This window comes from Armigeres subalbatus, chromosome 1, assembly GCF_024139115.2.
Source record: "Armigeres subalbatus isolate Guangzhou_Male chromosome 1, GZ_Asu_2, whole genome shotgun sequence".
Taxonomy (NCBI): domain Eukaryota; kingdom Metazoa; phylum Arthropoda; class Insecta; order Diptera; family Culicidae; genus Armigeres; species Armigeres subalbatus.
Window position 1 is genome coordinate 303,624,501 of NC_085139.1, and position 19,792 is coordinate 303,644,292.

At 46.6% G+C, this 19,792-nt stretch overlaps 1 protein-coding gene across 2 annotated transcripts in view; it reads left to right on the forward strand.

The window, feature by feature from the left end:
* The window catches only part of LOC134207851 (all trans-polyprenyl-diphosphate synthase PDSS1), a 336,013-nt gene that overhangs the window by 202,470 nt on the left and 113,751 nt on the right, over positions 1-19,792 (forward strand). For both annotated transcript variants that reach the window (XM_062683802.1, XM_062683801.1), the window contains exon 3: positions 14,462-14,629. In XM_062683802.1, coding sequence (XP_062539786.1) covers positions 14,462-14,629 — 168 coding nt within the window. The remainder of the gene's footprint in view (positions 1-14,461; positions 14,630-19,792) is intronic.

Sequence of the window (19,792 nt, forward strand, 5' to 3'; positions counted from 1 at the left end):
CACTTTTGGGCACTGGAGTGTGGGACATGTCCTAACGGGGAATACCCTCTAAAACCACATTGGGCTTCAGCCTATATCCTTTTAGGACTACTTTTTCTGTACAACTTCGGAAGGTTGGCTCTTTCATTCAGTACATTCAGTCCTCTTCACTTCAAACCGGGGACATGTGAACAAAATATGCTCAGCCGTTTCTGTCGGGTCTTTACCTTACCTGTCTGAGTCAAGCGAAAATTGAGGTCTATGTTTGTTAGCTGATTTCGGCATTTTTTGTTTGCTGATTTTCAGCAACTTTGGAAGAAATCTCGACAAAAACATGTTTGCTGCGGCATGGCTGTGCGAATCTCGATAAAAGTTCGACATTTTGCTGAGATCCCGGTAAAAAATAAAGTTTGTAGGCCGACACACTTGGGTCTAGCTAGAGTGCGGGTTCACCTGTCATTGGTCTTCGGGCCTTCTATCAAAAATTGTTTTTTGGAGTAATCCTATATCTTTTCGGTACAACTTTGTTGTATGAGAAAGGCAAAAACACAATAATAACATTAAAAAAAAAAGGGGAACTGCTCCGTTTTCCATCTCTCATCACGAAACAAAGAAATACGGCACCAATTTCGTCGCTACTTTTTGCTAACATGCGTGCTCACTGCTGAAAAAATCACAAAAATAAGAAACAAATCAAATACCTTTTCATTGTTTTGTTTTTCGTGGGATGAAAATCGGAGCTATGAGATGAAGTCCAGGAGCAGTAACCCTAGCTGGAAGATTGAAACTGTTTACCCGACCCCCTTGTCTTCATATGATCAAAGAGTTGTTGAAAACTGTGAGGAAATTTTCCGTTAAGCTCGAAAAGTGTTCAACCCCTTCTGTAATACGTAAGCCATGTCCTAAGCAGCGGTTGTAGAAGTCTGGACAAGTTTGAGCGAATTACCTTTTTGGTTTATATTACGAGCACTCAAACAAATGTTCTGTCTTGAAAGTTTAAACAGATAAATTAACATGTTAAACAAATGAATTGTTTAATTTGAAATCGTATACGGACGTCTTTTAGATGAGCGCGTTGGTGGTAGGTCATTTGGCATAACGCCGTTTGGCATAACAGTCGTTTGACATAACGGTCGTTTGGCATACTAGTTGTGTAATCACAAATTTTGGAAATAATACAACGTATGTTCAATTTTTTATAATTATTTTCACTTTTGCATCATAAGAGAGATGTTGTTTTTTTTTAATCCGCATTTTCCACTTAGCTTCTTGTTTGCTCGGCAGAAGACAAGAGAGGATATGATTCCTTCTTTCGATTCGGGCATTTGCTCGCTTTAATGCAAGGAAATGTATGATGGCTCCTTTCAACGAATGCATTTGCCCAGCAGATAGTGGAAGTCGATGTGGTTCCTTCATTCAATTCAGGCATTTGCTCGGTTTGAGACAAGGGTAGATATGATCCGTTCTTTCGATTCATCCATTTGCCCGGCAGAAGGCACGAGAGGATATGACAGGCATTTGATTGATTTAAGGCAATGGGGCGGTATAATCCCTTCTTTCGAAGGATGCATTTGCCCGGTAGAAGCCAAGAGAGGAGATGACTCCTTCTTTCAATTCAGGCATTTAATCTGCTTAAGGCAAGGGCAAATATGATTCAATCTTACAAAGAATGCATTTGCCGGGCAAAAGATAAGAGAGGATGGGATCCCTTCTTTCAATTCGGGCATTTTCTCAGTATTAGGCAAATGGAGATATGATCCCAAGCGCACAAGCCCAAGTCCTGGTGTTAGGTAGGACGCTAAACAGCCCTGATACGACGGCCCTCCTACGAGACAGGAGGTTTGCGCAGGCCCAATAAGCCGCCTTTAAAAACAACTATTACGAACGACATGGAAGATAATACGACTCGATACAATCGGCAACGACCTGGGCGACGAATACAGGATCACGATTGGAAGCTTGGAACATGGAATTGCAAGTCGCTAGGTTTTGCAGGTTGCGACAGGGTGATCTACGATGAATTACATCCCCGCAACTTCGACGTCGTGGCGCTGCAGGAGATTTGCTGGACAGGACAGAAAGTGTGGAAAAGCGGGCATCGAGCGGCTACCTTCTACCAAAGCTGTGGCACCACCAACGAGCTGGGAACCGGCTTCATAGTGCTGGGTAAGATGCGCCAACGCGTGATTGAGTGGCAGCCAATCAACGCAAGGATGTGCAAGCTGAGGATTAAAGGCCGTTTCTTCAACTATAGCATCATCAACGTGCACTGCCCACACGAAGGGAGACCCGACGACGAGAAAGAAGCGTTCTACGCACAGCTGGAGCAGACATACGATGGATGCCCACTGCGGGACGTTAAAATCGTCATCGGTGACATGAACGCACAGGTAGGAAGGGAGGAAATGTATAGACCGGTCATCGGACCGGATAGTCTGCACACCGTATCGAATGACAACGGCCAACGATGCATAAACTTCGCAGCCTCCCGCGGAATGGTAGTCCGAAGCACCTTCTTTCCCCGCAAAAATATCCACAAGGCCACATGGAGATCACCTAACCAAGAAACGGAAAACCAAATCGACCACGTTCTAATCGACGGCAAATTCTTCTCCGACATCACGAACGTACGCACTTACCGCAGTGCGAATATTGAATCCGACCACTACCTAGTTGCAGTATGTCTGCGCTCAAATCTCTCGACGGTGATCAACACGCGTCGGAGTCGTCCGCCGCGGCTAAACATTGGGCGGCTACAAGACGGTAGACTAGCCCAAGACTACGCGCAGCAGCTGGAAGTGGCACTCCCAACGGAAGAGCAGCTAGGCGCAGCATCTCTTGAAGATGGCTGGAGAGATATTCGATCCGCCATTGGAAGCATCGCAACCGCTGCAATAGGCACGGCGGCCTTGGATCAGAGAAACGACTGGTATGACGGCGAATGTTGAGCTAGTTGAAAGCAGCTAGTTGAGGAGAAGAATGCAGCATGGGCGAGATTGCTGCAACACCGCACGAGGGCAAACGAGGCACGATACAAACGGACGCGGAACAGACAAAACTCGATTTTCCGGGGGAAAAGCGCCAGCATGAAGATCGAGACCGTGAAGAGACGGAGGAACTGTACCGCGCTAATAACGCACGAAAGTTCTATGAGAAGTTGAACCGTTCACGTAAGGGCCACGTGCCACAGCCCGATATGTGTAAGGACATAAACGGGAACCTTCTTACAAACGAGCGTGAGGTGATCCAAAGGTGGCGGCAGCACTACGAAGAGCACCTGAATGGTGATATGGCAGACAACGGTGGCGGTATGGTAATGAACCTAGGAGCACGCGCGCAGGACATGCGACTTCCGGCTCCGAATCTTCAGGAAATCCAGGAGGAGATCGGCCGGCTGAAAAACAACAAAGCCTCTGGAGTTGACAAACTATCAGGAGAGCTGTTTAAACACGGTGTTGAAGCACTTGCTAGAGCGCGGCGTTGGGTGATTACCAAGGTTTGGGAGTATGTGGTGCTGCCGCAGGGGTGGATGGGAGATGTCGTGTCCCATCTACAAAAGGGCGATAAGCTGGATTGTAGCAACTAGCGCGCAATCACATTGCTGAACGCCGCCTACAAGGTACTCTCCCAAATTTTATGCCGCCGACTAACACCAATTGCAAGAGAGTTCGTGGGGCAGTACCAGGCGGGATTTATGGGTGAACGCTCTACCACAGACCAGGTGTTCGCCATACGTCAGGTATTGCAGAAATGCCGCGAATACAACGTGCCCACACATCATCTATTCATCGACTTCAAAGCCGCATATGATACATTCGATCGGGACCAGCTATGGCAGCTAATGCACGAACACGGTTTTCCGGATAAACTGATACGGTTGATCAAGGCGACGATGGATCGGGTGATGTGCGTAGTTCGAGTTTCAGGGGCATTCTCGAGTCCCTTCGAAACGCGTAGAGGGTTACGGCAAGGTGATGGTCTTTCGTGTCTGCTATTCAACATCGCTTTGGAGGGAGTAATACGAAGGGCAGGGATTGACACGAGTGGTACGATTTTCACGAAGTCCGTCCAGTTATTTGGTTTCGCCGACGACATTGATATCATGGCACGTGACTTTGAGAGGATGGAGGAAGCCTACATCAGACTGAAAAGCGAAGCTAAACGGATTGGACTAGTCATCAATACGTCGAAGACGAAGTACATGATAGGAAGAGGTTCAAGAGAAGACAATGTGAGCCACCCACCGCGAGTTTGCATCGGTGGTGACGAAATCGAGGTGGTAGAAGAATTTGTGTACTTGGGCTCACTGGTGACCGCCGATAACGATACCAGCAGAGAAATTCGGAGGCGCATAGTGGCTGGAAATCGTACGTACTTTGGACTCCGTAAGACGCTCCGATCGAATAGAGTTCGCCGCCGTACCAAACTGACTATCTACAAAACGCTTATAAGACCGGTAGTTCTCTACGGACACGAGACCTGGACGATGCTCGTGGAGGACCAACGCGCACTGGGAGTTTTCGAAAGGAAAGTGTTGCGTACCATCTATGGTGGGTTGCAGATGGCGGACGGTACGTGGAGGAGGCGAATGAACCACGAGTTGCATCAGCTGTTGGGAGAACCATCCATCGTTCACACCGCGAAAATCGGAAGACTGCGGTGGGCCGGGCACGTAGCCAGAATGTCGGATAGTAATCCGGTGAAAATGGTTCTCGACAACGATCCGACGGGAACGAGAAGGCGAGGTGCACAGCGAGCAAGGTGGATCGATCAGGTGGAGGACGATTTGCGGACCCTCCACAGACTGCGTGGTTGGCGAAGTGCAGCAAAAACTCCAGTGCGCGTTGGTCCTCCACGAGCATCGTCCAGGTCTCGTGTCCGTAGAGGACTACCGGTCTAATAAGGGTTTTGTAGATAGTCAGTTTGGAACGGCGACAAACTTTGTTTGTTTGTGTCTTTATTAGGGAGACTTTCAGCCCGAGGCTGGCTCGTCTCCGCCACGACAAACTTTATTCGATTGGAGTGTTTTGCGGAGTCCAAAGTACGTACGATTTCCAGCCACTATGCGTCTCCGAATTTCTCTGCTGGTATCTTTATCGGCGGTCACCAGTGAGTCCATGTACACAAATTCTTCTACCACCTCGATTTCGTCACCACCGATGCGAATTCGAGGTGGGTGGCTCACATTGTCTTCTCTTGAACCTCTTCCTATCATGTACTTCGTCTTCGACGTGTTGATGTTGAGACGTCTCACTACTCACCTCTCACCCCTTATTTCTCACATATCACTGCGAAAAGTGAGAAGTGCGAAGTGAGACGTCTTACTACTTCGTACTTTTTACAGTAAGAAGTGAAAAATGAGGAGTGCTAAGTGAGACGCCTCATTTCTCACTCCTTATTTCACACTTCTGTCTGTAAAAAGTTAATAGTGCGAAGTGAATGAAGTCACTGTGAGACGGATCACTACTCAGTTCGCGCTTCTCACTTTTCACAGTGAGTAGTGAGAAATAAAGAGTGAGAAGTGAGACGTCTCACTACTTACTTCGCACAAAATGAGAAGTGAGTAGTGAGACGTCTCACTACTCGCTTTTCACAGTGAGAAAAGAGAAATAAGTAGTGAGAAGTGAGACGTCTCATTTTTCACACCTTATTTCTCACTTTTCAAATGTCCTATTCGGCCAAATGTCATATTCAGCCAAATGTTCTATTCGGCCAAATGACTTATTCACCTATATTACCTATTCGACCAAACTGATTACAAATGGTTGAAATGTGAATGATAAAGGTGAAGTGCGCGTTAGTTTATCTAGTCATTTATTTATGCAATAGTGTGATTCGTGCTTGGATTCGTGTAAGAGTAGAAAGACCGAAGTGATCCTGATACACGCAGTTCGATAAAGATAAGTTTTTCCTTTTTTCTTTTACTTTCGACAGCGAACATTAAACAAATCGCTTGATTGCATTATTGTTTTGCTTAATTTTAAATACCCACACCTGTGCTCAGAGTAGGGTTCCTCAAAACACGGGTGGCGCAACTGTCGATGCGATGCGCTGAGCGATTGTCGATGCGACCCTTACGCTTCCATATCAACTGCGACAGAGTCGCATCGCCAGCGTGTATTTAGCGGCGGGGACTGTCTTTGGTACGGAGTAGCCAGGTTTGATATGCTATAATTTGCTCCCCAATGACCGATTGAGTTGAGGTTTGGGATCGAAACGTATCGGATGTGAACTGCAGATATGTTAAAAGTGTATTTTTTTCTAACGAGTGGCCTCTGAGTCTGATTGTTTGGGTTATGACATACTGGCCAATCCAAATGTCTTGTCCTACTATTCGTATTATTTATATAACACGCAACTACATAATGTGGCTCAGCACCTACCAAACTGCTATTATTTTGAACAGTTTGACCAGGTGTGGGGTTCTTTTTTCAGGTGAATCGAGGGGTTTAATACTTGGTGTATAATAAACATTGCATTTTTTTTCTAATAATTAGAGTAAAACTAAAAAGAACGGCTGATTTCAAGCATGCTTATCTATTCTGTATTTATAAATTCTTTGAATAGTTCATTATTATCAATGACGCCGTACGTTAGCATTAATATCTAGATCAAAATAGTTTAAAGCATGTTTTTTATCTGTTTAAAGTTTCATGTATCGCATCACTTACTAAGATGAATCCTGATCTGTGCAACTACTTCCCCCATCTAACTAGCATAAATCCATCTTGTGACAAATGTGGAGATGCAGAGGTGATCTCGGTATCTAGTAACAACACATGTCACTGTCACACCAACTATTCCTTCCCATCGCAGATGACCGTAAGGACGTGGCCGGCGCCGTTATTGATCCATTAATTGCTGAACTCTCGACCTGTGCACATTGACGTTGGAGAGCTAATCCCAAGCCCCAACTGTTGGTTCCCTGTGCAATTTCGATTGCTCTGATCAATCACGGAGTAGCAACTACGAATTGTGCGGTCATCAAGCTCAAGCTCAAGCTCTCAAGCATATTACCTATTCGACCAAACTACCTATTCGGCCGGATGACCCTTTCGAGCAAATGACTTTCGGCCAGATGTTTCTAGGCCCAATGGTTTGTGCGGCCAAAAACATCCCACACTAGGCCGAGAATCTAACGCGCCATATCCGGATTGGCAATCCCAGACGGGTGGCGGAGTTTGTCATAATTTTGGAAATCCTTCTGTTTTCCCAAAATATTTATTTGTATTTGAATCTGTATCGGATTTTCCATTGCCAATACTTCGGAGTAGCATGACCATTTCGATAAAATTTCATTTATTAATTAGAAAATAATTTTTGAGCTGTTAGTGGAATGTTTTCACTAGTCATAAGACGAGTTCGTACTATTCCGCTTAATTCTACCAATTTATTATACATTTGACAGATACGTATTTCGACCTCAATAGTAAGGCCGTTTGAACAAAATGAGCATTTGTCCAGAAAAGCAGCTTTAACGAATATATCATTTGTCCGATAAATACCGTTTGGCGGCAATGGTCGTTTGGCAGAAAAGGTAATTTGGCTAGAAAATGTACTTGCCATAAGACTAATTCGTACAATTCCATTTAATTCCATCACTTGATTATACCTTTGACAGATACGTATTTAGACCTCGTAAATCAGATGTTTTATTACACTCGTTTTGGGTTACAAAAAAAGTGACGCAATACGGTTTCTTGAGGAGCTCCTAGCGGATGTTCTTGAGGAATTATTGGACCAATTTCGGAGGATTCAGGAATTTTCAAAGGATTCTTGGAGGAATTTCCGGAAGACTTTCCGAAGGAGCTTCTAAACGTGTTATCTGAAGAAACTGCTGGAGGATTTTCAGGAGGATCTTCTTGGTGGGTTTTTGGAGGAATGCCAAAAAGAAATTCTTCAGGAACTCCTGGAGAAACTATTTAAGGACGTTCTGAAGGAATTTTTGGAGGAATTTTTGAAGTAATTTTCTAAAGGAACACCTGAAATAATTTATGAAGGAATTTCCGAAGAAAATGGAGGAACTCATGGAGGAATTTTTTGAGAAACTCCTGATGAGTTTTCTGGAAGAACGCCATAAGGAATACACGAAAGAGGGACTGGAGGGACTTTGGGAGTTATTTCCTGGAAAGTTTTAGAGAAACTTATAGAGGAATATTAAAAGGAACTTTTGGAGGAATATCCGAAGGATCTTCTGGAGGAATTCCTGAAAGAGTTTCAGAAGGAATTTACGAAAGAAAAATCCGAATGAGTCTTTGAAGAAATCACTTGGAGACTTTTGAAGAACTTCCTGGACGAATTGCTTTGAGAACTCCTGGAAGAATTTCCAAATCCTCCTGGGGAAATTAGCGAATGTATTCCAGAAAGAACTTCCGGGAAGCTTCTGGAGGTATGTATTTCCGGAGAATTTTTTAAATAATTTGTTGAAAAACTCCTGGAGTGAATTCAGAGGATCTTCTGGAATAATTTCCAAAGGAACTGCTGGAGGAGTTTTCTCATACTCCTGGAGGTATTTCCGAATAAATTTCAAAAGGAACTCTTGGAGGAATTTCTTGAGGAAGTCCTGGAGGAGATTTCGGAGGAACTTCTGGATTAACCTCAGGATGAATTCCCGGAGCACTTTCTCACTACTCACTTCTCTCTCCTTACTTCGCACTTCTTACTATATAAATTGAGTAGTGCGAAGTGAGAAGTTGGACGTCTCACTACTCACTTTTCAAAGTAAGAAGTATGAGATGAGGAGTGAGAAGTGAGACGTCTCACATCTCACCCCTTATTTTTCATTTATCAAGTTAAAAGTGAAAAGGAGACGACTCTCTTTTCACTCATCACTTCTATCTTCTTATTTCTCACTTTTCACAGTAAGAAGTGCGATGTGAGACGTCAAATCACACATTTGGCCTAATGATCTATTCGGACAAATGATGTTTTTTTTTTCTTCCTAAGCAATGGAGGGGGAATCAGCTCAACAGACATCCTGGGTTGTCCAGGAAGTGCGGGGTTAGGGACTACCTCCAACAACAAACGAGGGAGGCAGGACTACATCCCCGACCCGCTAAACCGTTTCCATTGCCGCCAAGTCCATCGTCCCTTCGGTACAACCAGAAAGTAATGCTTCAAAGGGGGACCAGTGCACAACACACCCTCGAGGTTAGCTGCGTGTCTTTGCAGCACCGAACATCGTGACTCGCTTTTTTAGAAGAACACCATGGTATCGTGCCAGCGCATTGCCGGCTTTCCAGGTAGCCTTACCACGCCCTATGTCCTCGGAAGGTGGGAAGGGTCGACTTCACGCCTGCTTCCCTCTGCACGACTGGTATCAAGAATGATGATGCCGCGTGCACCCCAAATTGACCTCTCTGCGACAGGGTCTATTCGCCAACACACAGAGGGACTGCCGACGCGGTGCCTACGCCTGCCCCAGTCTTGACGAGGACCCCTTTCCGTCCTCGGGCTCGGAACCCGCCGGATACCATGTTGTTCTTCGCGCGGCCACCGGTATGACCCATGAAGTCGACTCCGATCCCTTGGACCACCTCTTATTTGCGCCTGAACTAGCCATCCTTGAGTCCACGCGCCATCTTCTGTGTAGCTCCGAGACGATTTGGACGATAGCCGATAAAACGGCGTTCCAGCCAACTTCATCTGTCCAGACCACATGTGGCAAGCATGTGGTCACGCATTGCGGTGAGCGTCTCCACTTCACACTGTCGCCGCAGTGCCGTGACGAGCTCTTCGACTTCGGTGATCTCGTCCAGGTCTTTAACCCTTATATTCACCTCCGTCGTGAGTGCCCTCACCTTGACCGTCTCGCCTAGGACTTCTCCGCCAACTTCTTGTAGGCAGCGCCCTTTTGCGAGACGCCCCGCTTCAGCTCGAGGATCATCTCGCCCATCCGGGTACGTCTTATTCGACGTACGTCTGCGCCGAGTTCACCGAGCTTGACGTCACTCCTCATCGCCTTCAAGGCGTCCGAGTACTTAGCCTCGTCCGTTTTGATGACTAGGGCCTCGCCCCTGGATCGATTGGCGCCTTCCCTAGACTTCTTGCTACCCTCATTCGCCTGGGCCTTCTTTTCGACCCTTGACGTCTTCGGTTTCCTCTTGTTCTTGACCAGGGTCCAAGAGGCGCTATCCCCCTCTATTTTCCTGGTCTGGTGCGGCTGAGAGCTCTCAGCCTGCCGTAACCCCTTACCACCGTCTTTCCTGGGTGGACGGACCTTTCCAGGTCCTTCCTCTCCCGGTTTTGGAGGTACCTGGCCGGGGTTCAGCTTCCCAGCCCCACTACCATTGTTCGGGGTAGTAACCCTCCGCATTTTGGAGCGGCCCCAGGGAGCTCATCCCCTGGAGACTGTCTCCCCCTTTTTTGCGTCTGCTCCGTTGGAGCAGTCACCCCCGACGTGCCCGCAAATACTTGAGCCTTAGTCTGGGTAGACTTTGACACCACCGTCTTCGCTGGCACGCTCTCGGTCGATTCGACCTTGCCCGAGTCCGCGAATCTTTGGGCCTCAGTCTGGGTAGACCTCGACTCCACGGATTTCACGGGTTTACACTTGGCCGTCCCGACCGCCCTCTCCAGCTTGGCGTCCAGCATCGACTTTCGAAGTTTCTGCAAGCTTCTATTGAGGTCCTTGCTGATATTATGCTTCGATGACGCTGCGCACTGAGCTGCCGACTATTGCATCTGGCCTCCTAGGCGGAAACCTGAACAACCCACCTCTTGCGAAGGGGTTGTCGCCTACACTACTACCACTAATTGAAGAATTGACTTGGTTTTCCATTTTGGTCCCACGAGTTGCTCGGGAAAAGAGGTTCACCACACCAGAGCCCAGCATGACGCGGTAAGGGACAATTACTGTGTAGGGTGCCCAGGTACCCCACAGGCTCCGTTAAAGGCCTAGCTCATTATTTCACCCCCCTGGCCATGCATCCCCTCGGCACTTAACGCTTAACGCCTTGGGATTAGGAGTTAGGGACGATGGTCCCCTTGGTCGCACCCCTCACTCTAGCTGATATCAGAAGGACAACAGTGCCCAGGCTGCACTACCAGCTAAGTACAAAACCCTTAGCTGGCGGTCGATTGTCATCGGAAAACCCGTGGTAGCGTGAGATTGGAACTTGTGAGGACCAGAGCTGTGTAGGTCGCTCCTTCCTAGACGTCAACTCACCATCTCGCAGCCCGGGACCCGGACAAATGATGTATACGGCCTAATGAGCTATTCGGCCAAATGCCTTATTTGACCAAATGACTTATTTGGCTAAATGACTTATTCGGCCAAATAACCTATTCGGCTATATGACCCTTTCGGCCCTCCTTAGCCTAGCGGTAAGATGCGCGGCTATAAAGCAAGACCATGCTGAGGGTTGCTGGGTTCGATTTTCGGTGCCGCACAGTGGTTTGGTTTTGAAAGAAGTGGGACATCGGTATTATCGGCGAAACTATTGATTGGAGACTTTTGATGTCTTCTGGAGAGTGTCTTTATTTTTAAAGCATTTTAAAAGTAAGAAAAGCCGAGTTTAAAGGGCGCACCCCGAGAAAAAATATATTTTTTTGTATTGCTGAAATTATTTGTATTGTATAGAGACATTGTAGAAATTACTATTTCAAGACACTTTGTCGAAGACACTAACTTTCCATTTCTGAAGTGGACAAAGCTATGGGGGTTCAAAGTTCGATCGATCCCTTAAAATTCGTTTTTTTAGGTCTAACTTTTTTATATTAATTTATACATTTTTTCAATGTTCCACAAAGTTGTAGGTGCTTCAAAAAAACATTTTGTCTTAGAAGCATACAAATCGCTTCTTTATTTTAAGCAGCCATATCAGATTTTATAGTTTTTCAACACTAGTTTTAAACGGGTATACCTTTCAGGGTAGCGGGCTGTAGCAGCTGTTATTTATGTCATTAGCTCCAATAACTCTTACTCTTTTGTTACATATATAAATCTTACGTGGATCCAAGTGGATTCATAAACAATTTCCGTAAAATGCACTACAGCTTTTTGATCCATTATTTTGTTTCTCCGTGCATAACTTAATTATCATTTTTTTCTCTCGTTAATTTTTCCCTGTATGCTGTCTACTAATCCAGGTGCAGCGTTGTTGTTTGGAAAATTTAAAATGTGAATCGTCACATTTTTTGTATGAACTTTTTAAAATTTGTGTAAGGATCGTCACACATTTTGCAACTCCTCTATCCCTCTAAGCCTTACGTGATTTATGGATGTTCCCTAAGGCAATATAACAACAATAACACGCAAAACAAAATTTGGTCTTTTCATGTGGCGCCTATGTTGATTGTTTTTCCTGGTTGAAAATTTACTATTTGCATGACGACAGTATTTATTTAATTTGCTTTGCAGTATCGAAAGCTCCCTCCCAGGTCAGCCTGATTAGAATAGAAAAATTGTGTATTAGAAATAATAAGCTGGAACGTATCAAACAAAAATAAATAAATTTCTCTGTCCACGAACACAACATCTGTACTCACCTCACTTACCGTTCCATTGAAGGCTGCCGCCGATGTGTCACAATCCATAACGTGACCATATGATCGACAAAAAAAAACTTTGAACCATGATTGATTCGATCTGTCAATTAAAACCGGTAAGACAGACGACCGTCTTGAAAATCAATCAAATCGAAACGGCAGCAATGATGGCGTTATGATCGTTCATTAAAAATCATTATGAAACGTCACACTAATTTGCAATTGCAGCTCCATTTTTGTATACACTGCGCTCTGCACAGTGCACAGTCTTGAAAGAACGATAATTGCTCAATCCGTCCAAGAAACGATTGCATTGTGTGGACAGTGTCCAATAAAATTAAGTTCAAGTCCCATGGCAGCAGCGGCGATGATGGTGATGATGTTGATGAGCAAATCTTATCGAGAAACGAGGTGGCGATGAAAAAAAAACCCAAACAACAAAATTACCCTCATAGGGTACCTACACAGAAGGTTTCGTTGCTGAGCAATTGCGCCAAGTGCTGTGGGTGTCGAAGTCTTTTCAATTTCTCATCGCGCAGCACCGCGTGTGCGCGCAACATCGTCAATCACGAGACTTCAACGAGGCGAAAGTGAGCGAACCTCTTTGCTCCACGTGGTGTTGGGACACCTGTCGCGTGCAGATGCGACAGTTGTGGCGTTCTTTTTTTGTAAAAAAGTTGTGACTTTTTTCTTGTTCGAGGTTCTTCTTTCTAATTGTGCCATTCCCATGCGATAAAGTCGTTCGGAATGGTGCTACGATCTCTAGAATAAAAAAAAGCTTACATTACTAGGAGCGAATGTTACTGTTGAACTTAATCTAGAATTAAAAAGAAGGACGATAATGAAATTAAAAAAATGGTAGCGAATGTCATTCGATAATAATTAAACCGCGTATGCAACGTCAAAAACAATCAGAAGCCGTCGTGTGACACAAACTTGGCATTGAATTGTTTTTTTAGCTGGAACACGTTCCAATTAAAAAGCTTAGCGGTTTGTGTAATTCCATTGAATAATTGATTCAAGTGGTCCCAATTAATGAAGAAAATTAACAAATCTGTCAAACCCTTTCATTCAGCAGATGCATTAAAGAGAATGATGCGTAGAGGAATTAGAATCCCAGTCAACTACAAGAAGGATCATTAAGTCGTTCGATGAATTGCTTACTGCGATGCTCAACTGTCAGAAAAAAGACGTCTCAAATGAAGCGTTGTCACCATCCCAGTGGGCGGCGAAATTGAATGTTTACCGAACCGTAGATGAGGTGATTAACCGAAGTTGGTGTTGTTGCTGGGATTTGGCCAAGTCGTGCAATGGTTGCGGGCGGTTGCAGCAGCGGCGGAACGTGCAAAAAGGCATTTCGCGCAATCTCATCTATCCTCATTGGTCTGGGCATATATTTGATCTGCGAGCGATCGTCGTTCGTTAGTGCGATTTCCATGAACTTCTAGCTGGTGGGCAAACATTTGCTGCACAGCTCAACAGGCTGACTGGTGTTTCGTTCGACATAGTTGCGAGTCCGTGCACTTGATACCAATTTTGATCGGTGACTGCTCCGTCTATAAGGCACAAGCTAAACGGTTTGGACTAGATTTTGCAAACTGGAGTCGGAACCGGTTCACGAATCTGGCGCGCTCTTTTGAGTTTTCTCTCGACTATACGTGTTTCATGTTTGATTTTCTCGTCGAATTTGGAATTCGTTGCGTACACTAATTAATTATTTTAAATATGCGGTTCACTTGGTCGAAAGACATTTGACGCCAAAAATGAAAATGATTTGACAGAATAAGGAATTTGTTGGGTAACAACAAGAGAAGGTCATTGGATTAAAACCCGAAAGTGGTTCGGTAGAATTCGTCGTATTTACTGAACGTTATTTGATCGATGGCAAAACCTTTAAGAAATTTAAAAAAAAAAAATAAATCCATTTTCCATCCAGAATATACTTCGTCGCGAGCCTTATCCAAACTTCTTCCATTCTCTCTTTTTTTTGCAGCCATGCAGTTCACAACTCCTCCCGCCACCAGCAGTCACACATCCCTGCATGCGAGGCTACAGTTCCGTCCACACCCAACAGCCAGCCGGCCCGATCCGGGAATACAACATCGATCCCTACATCCTGCTAGACGAAGAGCTCAAATACATCTTCGAAGACATCAGACAAGTAAGTTCGATATAACAGAACAGCCGGAAGACCGTCCGTCCATTCATCGTTCGGTTTTATTGGTTCTGGGCCTGATGCCGCCACCGTCGTCGCCGCCCGCCTGCTCGAACAGAAGCTGCGTGGCGGATTTTTATGGCCGTACTCTATACGTGACCGTTTGTTCGAGTCCAAGACTTCTAAACTTTCGGTGTTGCGTTTTATGGTTCGCTCGCACGGTTATGGGGACGGGGCGTAATCTTTCGATTTTTTCTCTGAGTTTGAATGGTTGAAACAGACAATATTTTACAACATTTAACACCTCCCCGGTATGGTAATTACAGCTGATGCGGGGAGTTGCGTCTGGCTGTTGGACACAGGCGAAGCAAAAGATGAAGTTGCTCGGGCGTTTGATTTATGGGTTCTTGACCATTTTATTGTCGATTCTTGTCGGTGTCGTAAAAGTGTCATATTGGATTGAAATGTATTCTTGTTGGGTCAACTTAATTAGCGACTAATCGACCGTGTGACGTTCCACACAATTACTCAGATATTTGGCGTCTAAAAACGTAATAAGGTTGCGACTAATATAACGTAATAATATCCGCAATTTCATCAAAATTTCGTCCTGGCTTCTGCAAGGATCCTTTTGACAAGTCATTGCTCTAGTTCAGTGGTTCCCAACGGGTGTACATGTACCCCAGGGAATATTTTCGCCGGGCCCATGCGTAATAGCGGATGAATTACAATTTTAGTCAAAACTTGTTGATAAATTGTTTGTGTAATTGATACTGATATTGATTGTTTGTGTAATTTTCTTTATTCTTTATTATATTTTCTTCATTTATTCTTATATTATTATTCTCTTGTACATAACAGGCAAGGCGGTCAGTAAATCAAGGTTTTTTGAATCCTACCCTCCACAACCAGCACAGTGGATGAAAAGCCGTAGGACAAAAGATCAAACGGACATAACATGGAATAAATTTTAAAATTTCAAAAAATCTTCTATGGCTAATTGATTGAAACAAAATGTTGAATAATATTTTAAGAATATGCTTCTGAACTAAAATCTAGAGTCTACAGTCGGAAGCCTCCATTTGAGAGTCATGAAGGTTTTTTTTTCGAAAAGCGCAAGTGCTTCGTTGGAAGAGAATTGGTTGCATCCTTCTACGCTTCTCGGAAGCCTCTTTTCAAGCATCCCAGAGGACTCGTTTTTAGAGGCTCGGAAGCCTCCTTTCAAGAGGCTCGGAAGCCTCCTTTCAAGAGGCTCGGAAGCCTCCTTCTAAGAGGCTCGGAAGCCTCCTTCTAAGAGGCTCGGAAGCCTCCTTCTAAGAGGTTCGGAAGCCTCCTTCTAAGAGGCTCAGAAGCCTCCTTCTAAGAGGCTCGGAAGCCTCCTTCTAAGAGGCTCGGAAGCCTCCTTCTAAGAGGCTCGGAAGCCTCCTTCTAAGAGGCTCGGAAGCCTCCTTCTAAGAGGCTCGGAAGCCTCCTTCTAAGAGGCTCAGAAGCCTCCTTCTAAGAGGCTCAGAAGCCCTCCTTCTAAGAGGCTCAGAAGCCTCCTTATAAGAGGCTCAGAAGCCTCCTGCTAAGAGGCTCAGAAGCCTCCTTCTAAGAGGCTCAGAAGCCTCCTTCTAAGAGGCTCAGAAGCCTCCTGCTAAGAGGCTCAGAGGCCTCTTTCTAAGAGGCTCGGAAGCCTCCTTCTAAGAGGCTCAGAGCCTCCTTCTAAGAGGCTCAGAAGCCTCCTTCTAAGAGGCTCAGAAGCCTCCTTCTAAGAGCTCAGAAGCCTCCTTCTAAGAGGCTCAGAAGCCTCCTTCTAAGAGGCTCAGAAGCCTCCTTCTAAGAGGCTCAGAAGCCTCCTTCTAAGAGGCTCGGAAGCTTCCTTCTAAGAGGCTCAAAAGCCTCCTTCTAAGAGGCTCGGAAGCCTCCTTCTAAGAGGCTCAGAAGCCTCCTTCTAAGAGGCTCGGAAGCCTCCTTTTAAGAGGCTCGGAAGCCTCCTTTTAAGAGGCTCGGATGCCTCCTTCTAAGAGGCTCGGAAGCCTCCTTCTAAGAGCTCAGAAGCCTCCTTCTAAGAGGCCTCAGGCCTCCTTCTAAGAGGCTCAGAAGCCTCCTTCTAAGAGCTCGGAAGCCTCCTTCTAAGAGGCTCAGAAGCCTCCTTCTAAGAGGCTCAGAAGCCTCCTTCTAAGAGGCTCAGAAGCCTCCTTCTAAGAGGCTCAGAAGCCTCCTTCTAAGAGGCTCAGAAGCCTCCTTCTAAGAGGCTCAGAAGCCTCCTTCTAAAAGGCTCGGAAGCCTCCTACTAAGAGGCTCGGAAGCCTCCTTCTAAGAGGCTCGGAAGCCTCCTTCTAAGAGGCTCAGAAGCCTCCTTCTAAGAGGCTCAGAAGCCTCCTTCTAAGAGGCTCAGAAGCCTCCTTCTAAGAGGCTCAGAAGCCTCCTTCTAAGAGGCTCGGAAGCCTCCTACTAAGAGGCTCGGAAGCCTCCTTCTAAGAGGTTCGGAAGCCTCCTTCTAAGAGGTTCGGAAGCCTCCTTCTAAGAGGCTCAGAAGCCTCCTTCTAAGAGGCTCAGAAGCCTCCTTCTAAGAGGCTCAGAAGCCTCCTTCTAAGAGGCTCGGAAGCCTCCTTCTAAGAGGCTCGGAAGCCTCCTTCTAAGAGGCTCGGAAGCCTCCTTCTAAGAGGCTCAGAAGCCTCCTTCTAAGAGGCTCAGAAGCCTCCTTCTAAGAGGCTCAGAAGCCTCCTTCTAAGAGGCTCAGAAGCCTCTTTCTAAGAGGCCTCAGAGCCTCCTTCTAAGAGGCTCAGAAGCCTCCTTCTAAGAGGCTCAGAAGCCTCCTTCTAAGAGCTCAGAAGCCTCCTTCTAAGAGGCTCAGAAGCCTCCTTCTAAGAGGCTCAGAAGCCTCCTTCTAAGAGGCTCAGAGCCTCCTTCTAAGAGGCTCAGAAGCCTCCTTCTAAGAGGCTCAGAAGCCTCCTTCTAAGAGGCTCAGAAGCCTCCTTCTAAGAGGCTCAGAGCTCCTTCTAAGAGGCTCAGAAGCCTCCTTCTAAGAGGCTCAGAAGCCTCCTCCTTCTAAGAGGCTCAGAAGCCTCCTTTCAAGAGGCTCAGAAGCCTCCTTTCAAGAGGCTCAGAAGCCTCCTTCTAAGAGGCTCAGAAGCCTCCTTTCAAGAGCTCAGGCCTCCTTTCAAGAGGCCTCAGAAGCCTCCTTTCAAGAGGCTCAGAAGCCTCCTTTCAAGAGGCTCAGAAGCCTCCTTTCAAGAGGCTCAGAAGCCTCCCTTTCAAGAGGCCTCAAGCCTCCTTTCAAGAGGCTCAGAAGCCTCCTTTCAAGAGGCTCAGCCTCCTTTCAGAGGGCTCAGAAGCCTCCTTTCAAGAGGCTCCAGAGCCTCCTTTCAAGAGGCTCAGAAGCCTCCTCCTTTCAAGAGGCTCAGGCCTCCTTTCAGAGGCTCAGAAGCCTCCTTTCAAGAGCTCAGAGCCTCCTTTCAAGAGGCTCAGAGCCTCCTTTCAAAGAGCTCAGAAGCCTCCTTTCAAGAGGCTCAGAAGCCTCCTTTCAAGAGGCTCAGAGCCTCCTTTCAAGAGGCTCAGAAGCCTCCTTTCAAGAGGCTCAGAAGCCTCCTTTCAAGAGGCTCAGGAAGCCTCCTTTCAAGAGGCTCCAGCCTCCTTTCAAGAGGCTCAGAGCCTCCTTTCAAGAGGCCTCAAGCCTCCTTTCAAGAGGCTCAGAAGCCTCCTTTCAAGAGGCTCAGAAGCCTCCTTTCAAGAGGCTCAGAAGCCTCCTTTCAAGAGGCTCAGAAGCCTCCTTTCAAGAGGCTCAGGCCTCCTTTCAAGAGGCTCAGGCCTCCTTTCAAGAACTCAGAAGCCTCCTTTCAAGAGGCTCAGAAGCCTCCTTTCAAGAGGCTCAGAGCCTCCTTTCAAGAGGCTCAGAGCCTCCTTTCAAGAGGCTCAGGAAGCCTCCTTTCAAGAGGCTCAGGCCTCCTTTCAAGAGCTCAGAAGCCTCCTTTCAAGAGGCTCAGAAGCCTCCTTTCAAGAGGCTCAGAAGCCTCCTTTCAAGAGCTCAAGCCTCCTTTCAAGAGGCTCAGAAGCCTCCTTTCAAGAGGCTCAGAAGCCTCCTTTCAAGAGGCTCAGAAGCCTCCTTTCAAGAGGCTCAGAAGCCTCCTTTCAAGAGGCTCAGAAGCCTCCTTTCAAGAGGCTCAGAGCCTCCTTTCAAGAGGCTCAGAAGCCTCCTTTCAAGAGGCTCAGAGCCTCCTTTCAAGAGGCTCAGAAGCCTCCTTTCAAGAGGCTCAGGCCTCCTTTCAAGAGGCTCAGAAGCCTCCTTTCAAGAGGCTCAGAAGCCTCCTTTCAAGAGGCTCAGAGCCTCCTTTCAAGAGGCTCAGAAGCCTCCTTTCAAGAGGCTCAGAAGCCTCCTTTCAAGAGGCTCAGAAGCCTCCTTTCAAGAGGCTCAAGCCTCCTTTCAAGAGGCTCAGAAGCCTCCTTTCAAGAGGCTCAGAAGCCTCCTTTCAAGAGGCTCAGAAGCCTCCTTTCAAGAGGCTCAGAAGCCTCCTTTCAAGAGGCTCAGAAGCCTCCTTTCAAGAGGCTCAGGCCTCCTTTCAAGAGGCTCAGAAGCCTCCTTTCAAGAGCTCAGAAGCCTCCTTTCAAGAGGCCTCAGAAGCCTCCTTTCAAGAGGCTCAGAAGCCTCCTTTCAAGAGGCTCAGAAGCCTCCTTTCAAGAGGCTCAGCCTCCTTTCAAGAGGCTCAGAGCCTCCTTTCAAGAGGCCTCAGAAGCCTCCTTTCAAGAGGCTCAGAAGCCTCCCTTTCAAGAGGCTCAGAAGCCTCCTTTCAAGAGGCTCAGAAGCCTCCTTTCAAGAGGCTCAGGCCTCCTTTCAAGAGGCTCAGGCCTCCTTTCAAGAGGCTCAGAAGCCTCCTTTCAAGAGGCTCAGAAGCCTCCTTTCAAGAGGCTCAGAAGCCTCCTTTCAAGAGGCTCAGAAGCCTCCTTTCAAGAGGCCTCGGAAGCCTCCTTTCAAGAGGCTCAGAAGCCTCCTTTCAAGAGGCTCAGGCCTCCTTTCAAGAGGCTCGGAAGCCTCCTTTCAAGAGGCCTCGAAGCCTCCTTTCAAGAGCTCAGGAAGCCTCCTTTCAAGAGGCTCAGAAGCCTCCTTTCAAGAGGCTCGGAAGCCTCCTTTCAAGAGGCTCGGAAGCCTCCTTTCAAGAGGCTCGGAAGCCTCCTTTCAAGAGGCTCGGA